This window comes from Octodon degus, unplaced genomic scaffold, assembly GCF_000260255.1.
Source record: "Octodon degus isolate 3935 unplaced genomic scaffold, OctDeg1.0 scaffold00269, whole genome shotgun sequence".
Taxonomy (NCBI): Eukaryota; Metazoa; Chordata; class Mammalia; order Rodentia; family Octodontidae; genus Octodon; species Octodon degus.
The window spans coordinates 261,788-279,419 of NW_004524845.1; the positions used below are offsets into that span (position 1 = coordinate 261,788).

The 17,632-nt window shown below is 42.3% G+C and overlaps 1 protein-coding gene across 1 annotated transcript in view; it reads right to left on the reverse strand.

Annotated features, from left to right (window-relative positions):
* Positions 1 to 282: 282 nt before the first annotated feature.
* Grsf1 (G-rich RNA sequence binding factor 1) overlaps positions 283 to 17,632 on the reverse strand; it is a 17,680-nt gene continuing 330 nt past the window's right edge. The window contains exons 2-11 of the mRNA XM_004646544.2: positions 17,508 to 17,632; positions 15,629 to 15,785; positions 11,579 to 11,734; positions 10,738 to 10,881; positions 8,959 to 9,094; positions 6,935 to 7,119; positions 5,950 to 6,071; positions 2,805 to 2,940; positions 2,000 to 2,074; positions 283 to 702 (exon numbers count right to left, since the gene is read on the reverse strand). The exon at positions 17,508 to 17,632 is cut by the window's right edge and continues 11 nt beyond it. Coding sequence (XP_004646601.2) covers positions 2,025 to 2,074; positions 2,805 to 2,940; positions 5,950 to 6,071; positions 6,935 to 7,119; positions 8,959 to 9,094; positions 10,738 to 10,881; positions 11,579 to 11,734; positions 15,629 to 15,785; positions 17,508 to 17,632 — 1,211 coding nt within the window. The 3' untranslated portion in view covers positions 283 to 702; positions 2,000 to 2,024. The remainder of the gene's footprint in view (positions 703 to 1,999; positions 2,075 to 2,804; positions 2,941 to 5,949; positions 6,072 to 6,934; positions 7,120 to 8,958; positions 9,095 to 10,737; positions 10,882 to 11,578; positions 11,735 to 15,628; positions 15,786 to 17,507) is intronic.

Here is a 17,632-nt window from a genome sequence, read left to right on the forward strand (position 1 = left end):
GTTAGGGTAAGAGGCTAGATAACCTTTCAGTTTAGACCAGACTTCCCCTTAAGTAGACAGGCACCAATGCTAAAAAGGCTTTGCACAGGCTTAGAAGGCAACACTTCTAAAAGACATAAAACTGCCAAACTGTTTTACACTCACCTTGTGTTTTTTCAATTCCTACCCGGGTCTAAGTAACCAAGTAAAGCTACAATTAAAACTATTTTCTGAAACCCTATTGGTTTAGAAGTCTAAAATGCTTTCCTGCTTTGGTGAGTGGTTAAAATAGGTAATTTTTTTTAACCCCTTGAGAGGTTTTATATCAAAGCTCTTAATTCATATGCAAAAAACCAAAACTTTAAAAAGGTGATTTTTTTAAATGGGAAAAAGATTTTAACAAATACTGCTGAATAAAAATATGTAGTCTTTACACTGGGTAATATATCCTCTATGAAAACAAACTGTTTATAATTATACAAAATAAAGACCAGATTCTTTTAACCAGATCTTGGGCAGCTTAACCAAAAATTATTAATTTGTGGTTCATTTCAGAATCCCAAACTGCATCTTTCTTTTTCTAATCAGTCCACTACAAATTTGTCTTAGATGCAATCAACCCAAAAAACCCTCAAAACCTTTACTCTAGTAGCTGCTGCCACAAAACTGGAACTTGACATCCCATGTCCAAGAAACATGTGCAAATGAAATGCTTTCTTCACCCTGAAACAAAAAATGGTACACAGTTACTGACAATGAAAAAGGATTATACAAGCGGTTCCCAGTACCACTGGAAATTACAAATGTTAGCATGTCTGATTGACTGCATGCTAAGAATTAATGAATTTAAGGTGCAGAGAATCCATTACGCATCAGTGGACACAGAGAGGTATAGAGACACATTTCTAGAAATGAGCGCAGAGTACATTTCATAAGAATGGAGATGATTTAAACATTTTATATCAAGGGATGTATCCAAAATAGTCCACAACATTCATAGTAACAGAAAACCTAAATGTTTTCAAAAAATTATCACAGTTAAGTGTGTCACTACATGCAAAAAAATGACTGCAACAGAAATTACTGAAACACTTTACGAGGGGAAAAAAGATACCATATATTTAGCAAGAGATGGAACATCAAGGTTGATTTTGTAAATATGAAACCATGTACTTCATAAGACAAAAAATCATTTTCATAATGATTTTGAGAAAGGCAAACAGTGGCAAGTTAACTGCGTATCAGTGATGCATCCCAGTTGCAAAGTAATACCCTCTTCACAACCTGAAAATATCTTATAACTAAGGAGATGTGTGTCAGAAGATTAGTCAGAAGAAAAGAGAAGGCAAGGTACACTTGCCATGTGCCATGACTAAGAGCTACTAGAAGCAGCTACACAGTAACTTGTGGGGCACACAGCCTAACTGCTGGCAAGTACAGGGCAAGATTCTACACAGGCCAACAGTCAAGCTCTTGCCATCACAGTGAGAGTGCTATCCCAGGAGAATCTCCATTCTTTCTACTGATGTCTTAGTTACCATTCCTTAAATGTTTATTACTAAGTGAATCATTGGGCATATAGCTCAGAAGAAGAGTACTTGCCTCCCATGCACAAGATTCTAGGTTCAATCCCACATACTGAAAACAAAACAGGGGCCAGCCAGATAGCTCAGCAGACTAAAGCACCTGCTTACGCAGAGTGCAGTGGCCAGGGTTCGATCTCCAGCATGCCGTGTCACCCCCATCTCCAGGGTGCTCTGAGACAGGAACTGAGACTGGCCATAGTGGTGCGCACCTATAATCCCAGCATTGGGAGGCCAAAAACAGGAGTCCAACCTACATAGTAAGAGCCTATAGGCCTTGTACCAAATACACACACACACACACACACACACACACACACACAAAATGGCCTTCCAAAAAAAGAATCATTTCCACTATCTTAACAGTTAGTGAGTTAGTGATTATTAACTGAAAATCATTTCTAGTTACACCTCTTACCTTATTATAATAGACTTACCTTATTATCTAGAAACCCTGAAGTCTTATTTTCCTTTTGGATATGAGTTCAGGAACAGTTCAATATACCTATGGTCTGAAAATAATTACTACATTGGACCCATTTTCCTTGTAATCCAGAAAAATCAAGCCCCTTGTCCTTTACCTAGTTAAAAACAAACATAAACTGAGAGTGGTGGTGTACCTATACTCCAAGCTAAGAATCCCAAGTTCCATGCCAGGGAGATAACTCAGCAGTATAAGTGCCTGCCTGTTAAGGGCAAGGTCTTGAGTTCGATCCCCAGTACAACAACAATAACAACAACAACAACAACAAAAATCCATTGCCTGGCAAGCACAGAGTATCAAGTTCAATCCTAGGTACCACAAAAAAAAAAAGAATCCCAAGTTCTAGACTAGCCCAGGAAACTCAGCAAGACTCTGACTCAAAACTAAAACAGGGCTAGGGATATACTTCACTGGCACAGCACCTGCCCAGTAAGCACAAGATCCTGAGATACATCACCATTACCAAAATCAAAACAATAAAAAGCTGAAACTAAACAGGGATGCGGATATAGCTCAGGAGCTCTGTGTTCACTCCCGAGTGCCTCACAGTAAAAAAAAAAAAAAAAAAAAAGGCAACATATAGCCACCAGAGGCTGAGGGAGGAGGATCACTTAAGCCTCTTAAGTGTGATCAGTCCCAACATCAAAGCAAGATTCTCATCTCAAAAAAATTAGAAGTGAAAAATGAAGTCACCACACAATGAGTGCTTTTCATTAAAATGATGGATGGTCGTATAGACATGCAGAGACATTACTTACGCACGTGGGACCGGTCCTTGAGCATCGCCGCCACAGCATCCTCGTGGCTGTCAAAGTGCACGTCAGCCTCACCAGTGGCCTTGCCATCAGAGCTGTACTCCATGGTAATCCGCACAGGCTTCAGTGGCACAAAAAACTGCACGACACAGCGGTCAAGATAGCACACTGAAATGGCCATTCCTTCACACCCTATAGCTACCTGATTTTGGGGGTCCCCTTCAAGCAAAACTGGTTATAGGTCTCTCAAAAACCTTTTAACTACAAACAATCATTACACAAATGTTTCTCACATTTCTAAACAAAACAATAAAACCCTTTTGTCCTTCCCATTTTTCTTTTTTTTGAAATAAGTTCTCACTGCATAGTTCAGACTGGCCTTGAACTCACAGCAATCCTGTCTTAGCCTCCTGAGTGCTGGGATTACAGGTATGTGCCACCATGCCTGGCAATAAATATTCTTCAATCATTAATAACTCACGTTTTCCCAGGCATGGTGATGCACGCCTATAATCTCAGCACTCAAGACACTGAGGCAGGAGGATTAAGAATTTAAGGCCAGCCTGAGCTGCATAATAAATTCAAGTTTGGCCTAGACTACATAAGGAGAGCTGTCTCCAAAAAAACTGTTTTAAGATACACACTTCAGGGCTGGAGAGATGGCTCAGTGGTCTAAAGCACCGACTTAGAACAAGCTTAGCAAAGCACAGGGACCGCGGTTCAATCCCCCAGCACCACATGCCAGCCAGGCCCGCCCCCTGGTGGGCTGAGCTGGCCACACACACAAAAACAAATAAATAAAACTTAAAAAAAAAAAAAAAAGATACACACTTCATCATCCAATTTCTACAGGTACTGCATGAACAGAAATAACACACATATTGATTATTGTTCTAAAACAAAGCAATAGGACACAATGCTTAAAATCATTTCCATATTCATTCAGATAGATGTAGTTCCCAGCCAAGCACAGTGGTACACAAAAGTAGTAACACCTACATGGGATACGGCAAAAGGAATGCCAAGTTCACGGCCAACCTGGAGAACTTAGGTATCTTGAAATAAACATAAATACACACACAACCATAGGGCTGAGGGTGTGGCTCAACTGAAGAGTGCCCCTGGATTCAATCCCCAGTTCCCTAACACCACAACCAAAAGACTTGGTCAACATAAGGGATCAAAAGCCTAGGCAGGAATTTTATTCATCTTGCTAATACCTGATATATGAGGGGTATTTCTGGAGAACTTTAGAGCTTTGTATTTTAAAAATATTTTCTAGACTATATAGCCATAGATATTGCAATTAACTGTGTCCTAACTACTACAATTGTTTATTCAATATAAACTAAACATGAAATCTACTGATGAAAAATATTCTTTCATACAATAAAACAAAATAGTTTAAGGTCCTGAGTTCAATCCCCAGTTCCACCAAAAAAAAAAAAAAAAAGTTCATTTATTTTTTGTATTTTAGAGAAGGGTCTACACGGGTGTTCAGGGTCTCACTACTAGATCGGACTCATAGTGATCCTCCTGTTTACAGCCTCCCAAGTGCTGGGATTACAGGCATGAGCCATCACACCCAGTCTCAATTGCTGAGACTCAGTGCACCCTGGGGGTGGGGCCAGCAGGGCATACCAGGTATTGAACCCTGGCCTCTGCATCTGCCTAAGCAGGCGCTTTAATGCACTGAGTTATTTGGCTGGCCCCGAAATAGTTTCTTAAAAAAAAAAAGACTTGATCCCTACTACTAGTGTTAGGTTCTTTGAAATACTGATGGCAAATCTGAGGATTCCTGAGTAACTGAAGACTTCCGGTTTGATCTGTATATCATACATGTTCTGAAGTTCACAAAGCCCAGAGCTTTGCTGTTCTATTATGTTTTGAGGTGGGTTTTTTTTTTTTTGTTTGCAGTACCAGGGATTGCTCTCAGGACCTTGTGCTTGTCAGCCAAGTGTTAATTCCACTGAGCTATCTCCCCAGCCCCTGTTGTATAATTGTTTTACTGCATATAATGTTTATAATAAAATAAAAATGTACTTTATATTCATTTTCCCAAAATTAACAGAATACTGCAAAACTCCATGGTAGCCAGGCACAGTAGTGTGCTCCTATAATCGTAGCACTAGGGAGGTAGAGGCAGGAAGACTGTCATGAATTTGAAACCAAACTTATAGCGAGACCTTGTCTCAAAAAAACAAAAACTACATGATGTCATGAGAACACCAGGCATGTCAGCCCTAGATTCTAGGCTAGCACACACGGTCCCAGCTTCACAGCGGTTTCCCAATTCCAATGAGGAGTTTTTGAGTTCATAATGGCAGAAAAGTAATTCAAATGTACTAGAAACCACATTGAAGTTTGGTGGTTTCCAAGCTAGTGACATACAATAATACACCCCAAGGAATAGGGCATGGCAGCAGGCAGGCAACTCACCATGCAAGTTATGGAAACAAGGCCCTCTCAACTCAGCTTGCCCTACAACCCACCATAGGTCAAGGAACAGCTGTTATAACTGCTCTTGCAATGAACACCTGAATCTCAGTTCCTTAAAATACTCAATAATAAGTTAAACCAATTTATTAGGAGACCAAGCTACCTCATATTATGTGAAATCTATAAAATCCTAAAAGCTGCTTTTTTTTTCAGTGTAATACAAACCCACACTTTTTAAGAGACATGATCTTACCAGGCATGGTTGTGAATGCCTGCAATCCCAGGACTCAGGAAGCTGAGGCAGGAGGATTGCTGGTGATTTGGGGCCAGCCTGGGCTACATAAAGTAAGTTCATGACCAGCCTGCACTATGTAGTGAAATCTAGCCTCAAAAAATAGCAAAAACTAAAAAAGCAAGACAGAGAAAGAAAGACAGAGTGACTTGGTCTCACTATGTTGCTCAGGCTAACTCTGAACTCCTGAACTATACGGACCCTCCTGTCTCAGATTCTCAGTATAGGCCTATGCCATCAAGCCCAGGTATGCCACACTTTCAGCTACAGAAAATAAAACAAGCTTTCCAACAAAGGATATACTTCCTGAGTATTGAAAGACACTCCAAAAGTATCTTTCTCTCTTTCCCAAATTAATACAAGTTCAATTTCAGAGCTTTCCCAACCTAGTGAGCCTAGGTATCTTACTCCACACACATTTATGATGTCCTGCGCGTTGGCATGGAAAGGCAGGCCTCTCATGTGTACAACATGTGAGGAAGGTGTGGCTCCAAAATCAACAGCCTCTGGAAACTTCTCTGGCACCTCCTTTGGAAACTCTGAGAAGGAGAACAAAACAAGGGTACAAACTCTCCAAAAGTCACTAAGACCACCACCTGTGATACCAAAATTCCCATTTCTTCTGGAATCAGCACAGAAGGGCTCCCAAAGCCAGGAAGATGAGATGAAATGCCCGCGACTTACCAAATACCATCAAATACCCACAGTCACTAGTGCCTCAAACAATCATGGAAGAACCTCTAAAGCAAGGAAAACTTGCTGGGTTACAGATACCATATATAACAGGTACACAAAATTGAAACTATATTATAACATATGGAAAAGGTACTTTATATGTATTTATGGCGATATGATAATTCCAGGGTATCCACTTCAAAAGCATTCATTAAATTTCAAAGATTCCAAAGGTTGCTTTGAAGTAGGAAGCAAGTAATTAAATCCAGAGACAAACAAAAATCCTTCACTCACTATTTCTGCTCCCTACCCAAGTCTCCCCCCACCTCAGATTAAATGCTGTCATTTTACTTCCTTTTATTACCTTTTTAATACTCTGCTTTTGGTAGAATTTACAAAATGACTAAGTTAAATATGAGTATGCCCTCCTGTATAGACTCAAAGTACCTTCACACTCCATTAAACCTTTATCCCAGTTCCCTTGTCCTTCTACAATCTCAAAATTTCATATAACACAGTTACAAAAAAGGAAAAATTTGGGTTGGCGAGGTAGCTCAAAAGTCTAAGGCATCTGCTTAGGCAAGCACAGGAACTGCAGTTCGATCTCCAGCATCATGTGTTGCACCAGCCCTGCCCCAGGGTGGACTGAGCCAGCCACAAAAAAAATTAACAGAAACCAACCCATATAGAACAGACCCACCAATCTCGGGCAGCAGCAAGACCTTACCTATCTCCTTCTCACTTTCAAAAGTTGTCACAGGTCCAATATCCTCATTTACTTCGTGTTCTTCAAAGACAACATCAGGCTCAGTCATATACTTGGCAATAGGAGAAGATGCCATTTTCTTTCCCTTATGAGAGCCAACATGTGTTCGAACTTCAGTCCTTCTGCTTGGAAATATCTCTATGTACCTATAAAACATGGTGCAAATTAATAGTAGCGATAAATAATGGAAAGTAATCTTGACACAGAGTTAATGATTGGATCTTTTTGCCAAGCTGATGCTTTCATCATGTGAACTTTGAATAGTGCTCTGGGAGTCCTGTGCAGACTGAGGTGCTATTCTAGGAGGGGCACACCCTAAGGGAGCCAGGACTCTGGCTGCAAGCAGCAAACAAAGCCCAAGCCTAACCTGAGATGCTTTTGCTCCCTGTTCCAAGATGTGATTTCTTATACACATCCTTCAGGTCAGGTCCCCCAAGACCTCTCCCACATGGTGGACTCTCAGCCTCTGAAACAAAGCAAAATTAACCTCTTCTCTTTATAAAGTTAGCTGGCCTCAAGTACTTGCTACTGTAATGAAAAGCAAGTAAGTACAAAAGCTATTTTCTTCTCACAATTCTGATTGATGCCTTGCAATTGCAAGTAATAGTCACCTCTGCTCAAGATGTTAAAAATGACTATGTGAGAACTACCTTCCACAGAAGAACTTCAAGAGTTCTAAGGAAAATTCCACAATTAAGTATTATCTCTGACTTGCCATCCTCGTGACAGTGAGATCACTCTTCCAAGATAGGCTACTACATAGGAGTTATGAAAACCAACTGTATTTATAAAACCTAAGGAGATTAAATAAGGCAAGGGTATAGCTCAGAGGTGTAGCACTGCAGAGCACATGGTCCTCAGAACCACACAAAGAAAACTATTGAAGGGCCACTTCTTTAAAAAGACCTCTGGGGGCCAGGGAGATAGCTCAGTGGAATAAGCACTTCCCTGGCAAATGCAGGGTCCTGAGCTCAGTCTCTAGTGCTGCAGAAAAAAAAAAGGAAGAGAGTAAAAACACCTCTGGGGGCTGGCCAGATAGCTCAGTGGACTAAGGCACCTGCTTAGGCAGGCACAGGGACCATGTTCAATCCCTGGAGCACTGTGCCAGCCCTGCCCCCAGGAGCACTGAGACCTCCAATGAGACTGGGCGTGGTAGCGCACCTATAATCCCAGCACTTGGGAGGCTGAAAACAGGAGGGTCACTAGAAGTCTGATTTGTGTAGTGAGACCCTGTAGACCCTGTGCTAAATACATTAAAAAAACTCACAACTCTAGGTCGGGCATATAGCTCAATGGCACAGTGCCTGCTTGACAAGTACAAGGTCCCAAGCTCAATTGCTGGTGCCAAAAATAATTAAATACATACATACATACATTAAAGATCTTTGAACCAACTGTACAGTACATCCAGAAATATAATAGCTTTGGAGTGGCTCTTAGCTTTAACCATAGAGAACTAAGTAAAAAGACCTGTTTCTACTATTTCTCCAAAACTGAGCTTAAAACAGGTTATAATGAGCTCCATGATGTGACACAAACATAAGATCCTGACAAGCAGTTGACAGTTTTCGCTAAGCCAACTGCAGCTACTTGGAGCTCCTGCTGCCAGGAGTGAGACTTCCTGGGCTCAAGCCCACAAAACAAACCCAAGCAACAACCACCAGCCACAGCACACTCACCTGCAACCGAGCAATCAAGGCTGGGAGAAGGAGGATCTCAAGCCCAAGAGGCTCACCTAAACTACATAGTGAGTTCAAGGCAAGCCTCAAAAAAACAAAAGTACTAAAAACAGGAGAAAAAACAGAGAAATGAAACAAACCTAAAAAATGCTAATGTCCACCTAAGTGCTGGGTATTCCACAGCTCACATTCAATTGTACCCCGGGGCTCTTTGCCAGCCCATTCGCACTGCCCATTCCCATCCATCACAGTGCTCTCATACTTGCCACACAGAACTTCCACACCACTACACTCTGCTTCACTCACCGGTTCCCAATCTCCTCCCTGTGTTTCATCAGGGCCTGGCTGGCCATCTCTGGCTCTTCAAACTGCACGTAGGCTTCCCCTGTTTTCCTTCTGCCCCTGTAGTCCATTACAAAAGTGATGTCCACTATATTCAGTCCTAAGACATAAGAACATTACTACAAATTAGTTCCACTACCAGAACTACTTTTTTATCCTCAGAAGTAATACATTTACTCCTGCACTCATAAAATCTGTACAGTTTTCTGCCAATCCCAAGTCTGGGCAATATTTAATGGGGAATTATTACACACCCAAAAACACATACTTTTCTACAATGTGCAGTCCAAGCAGACCTTTTAAAACATACAACTCATCTTTTTCTTTTTGCCATAATTTGTATTCTAAGAGAAAAGAGAGATATACATAGATATCCATGGCTAACATATATATCTTTTTTTTTCTTTTCCTTTTGAGACAGTCTCACTATGTAGTTCAGGCTGGCCTTGAGCTCACTTGGTAGTTCAAGCTGGTCTCTTAACTCAAAGATCCTCCTATCTCAGCCTCCCTAGTGCTGGGATTACAGGTGTGCATCCCCATACCTGGTAACTAAAATATATTAAGAATATATTTTAGGGCCGGGGAGATGGCTCAGAGGAATAAGCGCTTCTCTGGCAAGCGCAAGGGCCTGAATTCAATCCCCGGTTCCACACACAAAAAAAAAAAGCATATATTTTATATAAATTAGATTTGCTTAAATCATCTAGATTGCCTCTGTCTTAGCCAACAATGGCCACTGTTCTAACAAAGGTATTTCTTTAAAGTTGCACTATTTCTATTTATTTAGGTTATCTTTATTTCTTTTATTCAGGGTCTCACTACAGAGCTCCGACTCAGTGATCCTGTTTTCTGCCTCCCCAGGGCTGGTGTGTGCCACCATGCCCAGACTCCATCACCACGCCGACTCCATTGCTGGCTCAGCATGCGTGAGGGTGGGGTTGGCGTGGCATCAAACCCTGGCCTCTGCACTTCCCTAAGCAAGCACTTAGTCAGCTGAGCTATCTCACTGGCCCTTCACTTTTTATTTTTTTAAACAACGTTCTGTAGTTTTCACTGTGTAAGTCTTTCATTGTCTTTTGTTAACTTTTTTGTGTCATACTCTTTTATTAGTGCATATTGGTCATACAGCTTAATGGGCCTTATGAGGCAGACTCACACATGTAATTTGTTGTTGTTTTTCTTTTTTTCTTGGCGGAACTGGGGATTGAACTCAGGCCCTTGTGCTTGCCAGGGAAGCGCTTATTCTACTGAGCCATCTCCCTGGCCCACACATGCACTCTGACATGCATCATAAGGGATCATTCTGACCCCAAACCTCCCTGGTTTCACATTCTTGGGGAAGACTCAATGGGTATATTTTGACCATATCCACTCTGTAAAGGCATTTTCTTCAGTTGTAAAACAAAGCTTTATCGGGGCTGGTGAGATGCTCAGTGGTCTAAAGCACCTACTTAGAACAAGCTTAGCAACGCACATGGAACAAGGTTCAATCCCCCAGCACCACATGCCAGCCAGCCCCGCCCCCTGGTGGGCTGAGCTGGCCACACACACACACACACAAATAAATAAATAAATAAATTTAAAAAAAAACAAAAAACAAAGCTTTATCAATTATTCTGAAGTGTGACATGACCCAAACACTGCCTAAGCCATCAAGCTCTTCTAAAATACAGAAGGACCTAGGGAGAGAAGTAGACACAGAAGGAGAAACAACATCCCCAACACAATCAAACTGCTGAGTACCTGCAAAGAAGTCTACAATGTCCTTCTCATTGCAACTATATGGAAGTCCCCTCAGCCGAACCACACTATCATTCACTGGCAGGGAGGCTTTGACCTGCAAGCTTTTCATTAAGGAATCCACATCTTCATTGTTTATCTCATATACTGAAAGGGAAAAGCACAACATGGATATGGAGTTTACCTGACAAACAAAGCCAGTTTTTGTAAAAGTCAAGTATGTTATTCATACAGTCAAGACACTGGACCACTTGGTTTCCTTCATTCAACTGTAAAGGCCACACCACCTAATGATTACCCATGTCCCCAGGATCCTAAGACAGGAAGTCATATGAGCCACTCCCTTATCTCCCTTCAACCACTCTTGACCTGCACTTGGCTGACATTTGACCGTAACTGTGGGGCCACCTTGGGTCAGCAGTGTCTGACCCTAAGCACCTGGTTATGCAGCCCCTCCCTCTGTTCCCTTCACCCTCCTTTTTCTTCATGCTTCTCTCAACTCCTGCTGCTATCCTGTTATTGTCAATGTATATAGCTGCTTAAGACATACTAGAGGTGTGCACTCATACACAAGGACCTGGGCCAGTTTTGGACCATTCAAACATCACCACTTGATTAGTTTCCCAAAAATTCTAACACTAGCCTTACCCTGTATGCAGTTCTCAAGAAAGTAACAAGGAATATTTATTAAATATTTAAACTGAACCTATCCTTACAACTTCAAAATAAACCTGACAAAATAAATAAACAAATCTGACCAGCAGCCTCATTTTACAGACAGGAAACTTAGATTATCTGTGTGCTTCATTTCATAACTATAAAATAATGTTTTAGAAACACTTACCCTCCACGTACCGCTGGCCCATGTACATGCGGTGCTTCTCCAGGGCCTTCTGCACATCCTGCTCTGACTCCATCTCAATCAGGGCATCACCCCGGCGCTTCCCATCTCTATTTAAGAGAAAATGCACTCCATTTTCACTGTTGTGGATTCTGCAGTCTAAAAGTATATGAGAAGTTAATGAAAAACAGCCCCAAACTGTGAGCTCATTACATAAGTCACTAAGCACAGGTTCCCAGCAACAAAGCAGGCACCAAATGATCGCCACCAGGAGACAGCAGCAAGATGAAGGGGTGTCTAAAGTGCCCCAAGCAGATGAGAAACCACAGCAGCTATGATCTCCTGAACACACAGGACCAGCATCAGCAGAGCAGAGCTCACTGCACCTAGCTCAAATTCATCCCAGCTAGGGGGAAGCAATGGTTACATCAAGGCAAGTGCAACTCAAATGCACCCTGTTCATTCCAGTGTTTCTACAACCAGACTCGAATCATTTAAGGAATAAAAATAAGGTTTATACATGAGCAACTGCCTTTAAAATATTGTTCATAAAATATCTCCTAACACACCACAGCAAACCTACAATCTAAGCATTGAGGGCGGCTGCGGCAGGGGGAAATCACAAGCTTCAGTACTGTCCTGTGTTAAAATAAAAAATAAAAATGGTTGGGAATATAGTTCAGTGGTAAACCACTTGCCTTGCATGTGTGCAGCCCTGGCTTCAAATCCCAACACCACAAAAAAAAAAAAAAAAAGGAAAAGAAACCTATGAAAATAATTTTGGAGCCAGGTATGGTGGCACATGCCTATAACTCCAGCACTTGAGAGGCTGAGGCAGAGGGATCTCGCCACAAGTTTAAGGTCATCCTGATCTACCTAAGTAAATTCAAGGCCAGCCTGAACTGCATAGAGATCTTATCTCAAAAAAAAGAACTGAATTTTGGGGAACTTAGGAAAAGTCTACCTGAATATAAGATAGGAGGAGTATGTAGCTTTATGGTACAGCACTTGTCTGCTATGCATGAGGTCCCGGGTTGACCCTAAATACCATAAAAATAACAATGTTAATTTTGGTACAGAAATTTCATTTCCTCCCTCTGACTAACTTAGTGCTTATTTCTTTTGGGTTTTTTTGCTTTGGTTTTTTGAGACAAGAGTTCGGACTAACCTTGAATTCACTGCATAGCCCAGCCCAGCCTCCTAGATGCTGGGATTTTAGATGTGTTCCACCAGGCCCAGTATAAGTGTTTGGTTTTTTTTTTCCTTACCATGGAAACTGAAGATGCAAGCAATAGCAATGGCTTTAGACTTCATAAAATACTTGATTTAATACAATGGTATATACATTAAGATAATTAACACAGATATGTTCTTTTACTACACACCCATTCATTCATTCATTCATTCATTTAAACATGGCCTTATTTTGTAACCTAGCCTAGCCTCAAATTCATGATCCTCCAGCCTGGGTCACAAATGCTGAGGTTATAGCTGTGTACTACATCTGGCTATTCTTTTACCTTTCAAAAGGAAATCATCCCTGTTAAGAGGAAAATTTTAAACCACAGTCAGATATAAAATATAAAACACTCCTTTACACACAATGCTATACCTCTCAAACATGGGTACTTCATACAAGTGATTTTGTGTTCAAAACGTAAGTATTTCATTTAAAAAATTACCCTGAACCCCATATTTCCAGCAATAGGGTTGGCTTGTTATACTTTTTGTTGTTGTTGTTGGTAGTATTGGTGACTGTACCCAGAGATTTGGCACTGAGCAGCAACCCTAGTCCTTCAATTTTATCTTGAGACTAGGCTTGTTATACTTTTTGTTGTTGTTGTTGGTAGTATTGGTGACTGTACTCAGAGATTTGGCACTGAGCAGCAACCCTAGTCCTTCAATTTTATTTTGAGACTAGATCTTGCTAAACTGCCCATGCTGGATTCAAAGTTTCCGTCTTCATGTTGTAGGCAGCTGAAATAGACAGAAATATTATAGTGATACAGAGCTTGGCCCTCAAAGGAGACGCCACAGAAGACAAGATACCTTACAACTGTGAGAGAGATGGACACTCCTGCTATGGGCCAGACCTTAAGACCAAAGATCAAACAAATACTTACCTCTCTAAAAAATAAACAGAGGCTGGGGAGATAGCTCAGTTGAATAAGCGCTTGCCTGGCAAGCACAAGGGCCTGAGTTCAATACCCGGCTCCACAAAAAAAAAAAAAAAAAAAAAAAGAATAAATATCCGGTATTGGTAATCACCTTGAAGAAGCCAAGAAGAGTCATTAATCCAACCCCTACCAGAGAAGCCCCTGTTCTATATTCAAGGCTGCTTGCTACATGACTCACTTTCCCATTTGGTCTTGGATTTGATCAATTTTACCTGAGCAGACTACAAAACTACTGTGCTTGTAGTCTTATTGGTTGACCATAGTTTTGTCCCATGTCATGTGCCAGTTCCCATGTTTTCCACCTTCAACCCACCTCACCTCGTGGTTTTGCTCTAGAAAAATTCCCAGAAAAGACAGATTCCTAGACAACACACTCGGGTCCTCCTTTCTCTGTCTCTAGGACAGAAGTTTTCTTTCCCCCAATAAATATATTCTGCTCTTAACCTCCGTTGTTCTAAAATTTGTACTTCAGTTTTAGAGAACACAAACTTGTCCCAGGTATCTCTCAGGTTGGGAGTTTCATTCCCTATGTCACTCCTGGATCACCTTCCTAGACTACTGGAATTATAGGCCCTGCACCACCAGGGCTGGCTTGTTATATATACACTAAAACATCTGAGAAAACTGGTTTTATACCACATAAGTCTTTACTTTTGTTGCATTTAAGGCCTTTTTTGAGATAAGGTCTTACTACATGGTCTAGGGTGAAGGTCTTGCTACATGGTCTAAATTCCAACAATTGTCCTGTCTCAGCCACCCAAGTGCTGGGACTACAGGCCTGTGTGCCACCACACCCAGCCACATTCAGTCTTTAAATCTGGTTGAGGGTGGGCCTGGGAGCACAAGCATGTGATCCTTTTACTCTGGGAGACTCAAGATAAAGATAACAAGCTCAAATCCCACCTGGGAAACATAGCAAGACCCTGTCTCAAAATAAAAATTTAAAAAGACAGGGATGTAGCTTAGTGCAAAGGCCCTGGGTTCAATCCCCAGCAACACACACACACCAAAAAAAAAAAAAAATCTGGTATATATCACAAGTTTACTCATGGTACATTTGGTAAGAATCTGTAACCCAAAGTGAGCCATGAAAAAAACTATCTCCAGTATGGGGTTGTCTCAATTGTCTTTGAGTTAGATGAAATTACATACACTGGCTGTGGTGGCATACACTTTTAATCCCAGGACCCTAAGGCTAAAGCAGGAGTATCACAAATCTGAGCCGAGCCTGAGCATACAATTTAGCAACACCCTATCTCAAAATAAAATATTTTTTAAAAGGTTTGCAAGCTGCTCAGGGTAGCTCATAGTCAGGGAAGTGCATGCCCGTAATCCCAGCACTTCGGACACTGAAGCAGGAGGACTGTTGTGAGTTTAAGGCCTGCCTGGACTACATAGAAAGTTCAGGGCCAGCCTGAACTACCTATCAAGCTCCTATCTCAAAAAACAAACAAAAAAAGGTTTGGCAAGTGTAACTCAGTGAGAGAACTCTAGGTTCAAAGCCCTAGCACTTAAAAAGAAGAAAACACTACCCACTTAAAATACATATAGGGCTGGGGAGATGGCTCAGTGGAATAAGCGCTTCCCTGGCAAGCGCAACAGCCTGAGTTCAATCCCCAGTTCTGACAAAAATTTTAAAAAAAAGTTTAATTTTGGGCCAGGAGGATGGCTCAGTGGAATAAGTGCTTGCCTGGCAAGTGCTGGGGCCTGAGTTCAATCCCCGGGTCTGCCAAAAAACAAAATAAAAAAACGTTCAAAATACATATAAAACTAGCCATAGTGCAATGAAGGCCTGAGGCAGGAGGATCACTGAGGTAAAGAGTTCAAGAACAGCCTCAACACAGCAAGACCCTACCTAAAAAAGAAGAAGACATACCTGAGAAAAAGTTAAGTACATCTTCTACAGTACATGACCAGGGAAGCCCTTGAGCACGAATGAGGTACACATCATCCACTTCCTCCCCTAACTTAGATGGGGACAATTCATACTCCTGAAGTGGCGGGAGGTCTTCCAGGTAGGTGGTTTTAGACTCCTTTCAAGAGAGATGAATAATTATAAAAACACTTCTACTTAAAAAATATTTCTATGAACATATACTCTACATGTTAGAATTATTTATTTCAAAGGAAATGTCACAAATCTAACTCACCCTATTTTAGCTTAAATTGTACATCCTAAACCAATAAGCAAGTATATCCTAGTGGTTTGGTAGGACACAAACTGTATTCAGGGCTTATTCATCAGGCCTAAAATTGTACCTTATAATAGTGATTTAGTTAGGTCAGAAAAGAAGGGTCCCTTCAATGTGACAAATATACTTAAGCCCCCTACACAGTGCACTGTATTAGACCTCATCTGAGAGAGCTGGCTATGTAGAAGACAAGTGTGCAAGATAAGATGCTCTAAAACTTCTTAACCAGATTTTTAAAAATGTAGGAATGCAAAGCAACGCTCACAGAAAAATAACCCTGGTGGGAAGAGGAGGCCAGGACATTCCTGCTTGAGGTGAGAAAAGAGGTAGGACAGCAAAGGCGCACTTGAAAACCAGCAAGTCCATCTGCATAAACTGCAGGCTAAAAACAGGTGTCAAAAGACAGCTTATACACAAGGTAAAATAAACTTGGTACTGTTGGCCAGGGCTCAACAAGAATCCCTTCCCTGGATTAGCAAAACAAGTTTAAAAAGACATTTAAGGGGCTGGTGAGATGGCTCAGTGGTCTAAAGCACCTACTTAGAACAAGCTTAGCAAAGCACAAGTTCAATCCCCCAGCACCACATGCCAGCCAGCCCCGCCCCCTGGTGGGCTGAGCTGGCCACATACACACACACACACACACACACACAAAAAAAAAAAAAAAAAAAAAAAAGACATTTAAGAAGTGGGTAAATCAGGGAGACGACAGGCCTTGCAAAGATTAACTGTCCAGCAGTAGAGCAAAGGGAAGCTCACAGAAGACAATAGGACCTCGAGCCCTACCTATTCTATTGTGTCTCAGCCAAAGGCGGAATGATGAGGTAAGAATCTAACAAGCACTACAACTATGAAGTGGGAAGATAACCAAGGCTTTAGTGGTCAGTGGGGTGCACTTGTGTTCAGTGGAGTTCATCCCTGTATCCCTCCAGGACTATGAAAGGCTGACGAGGAGGATCAAAAGTTCAAGACCAGCCCGGGCAGTGTACTGAGATCCTTTCTTAAAGAAAAAAAAAAAAGGGGGGGGGGCGCGAGGGGGCAGGGGATGCAGCTCAGTGTGAAGGAGCTGGGGTTCAACCTTGAATTACCCTCCAATATCGACGACGGATAGACAAATGTGTTTCTTTCACCGTTTCTATGTAAACTTGGGTCTAATGTTGAGGAGCCGCTGGTAAGCGAAAGTACTGCGCCTCGGACACGGTAAGACTCGGAAGATTTTACTCTATAGTCAATTTCACAAGAGGAAATGCTTTTTAAAGCCAGCCCAAGGAGACCGAGTTGCTTGTGGTATTTTAACGCAACTTTTTCAATTTTTCAAAATTCCGTCAACACCGCCAGTTTTTAGGAAGAGCCGCAGAGGCTCGCGCAGGACTCACACCAGCGGCCGGCCGGCTCCGGTCTCCGAGTCCTGGCCCCGCGCCACCGCGCCCGGAAGGCAGCACTCGGCCCCGGCCCCGGCCCCGGCCCCGCCCACCCGGCGTCCCCGTCGCGTCCGCGACAGCGGACTGTCACAGGAAGTGCGGCGTGACCTTCACGGCCCGCGCTCCCGCCCGGAGTCCGTACCTGGCTGTAACCCCGAGCCGGGCCCGCGGCGGCAGCCAGCGACTGCGGCAGCAGCGGGGCGCGCAGGGCCGGGTAGCAAGCAGCTGCTGCGGGCGCGGGTCCCGCCAGCCTCCCGGCGCACGCGG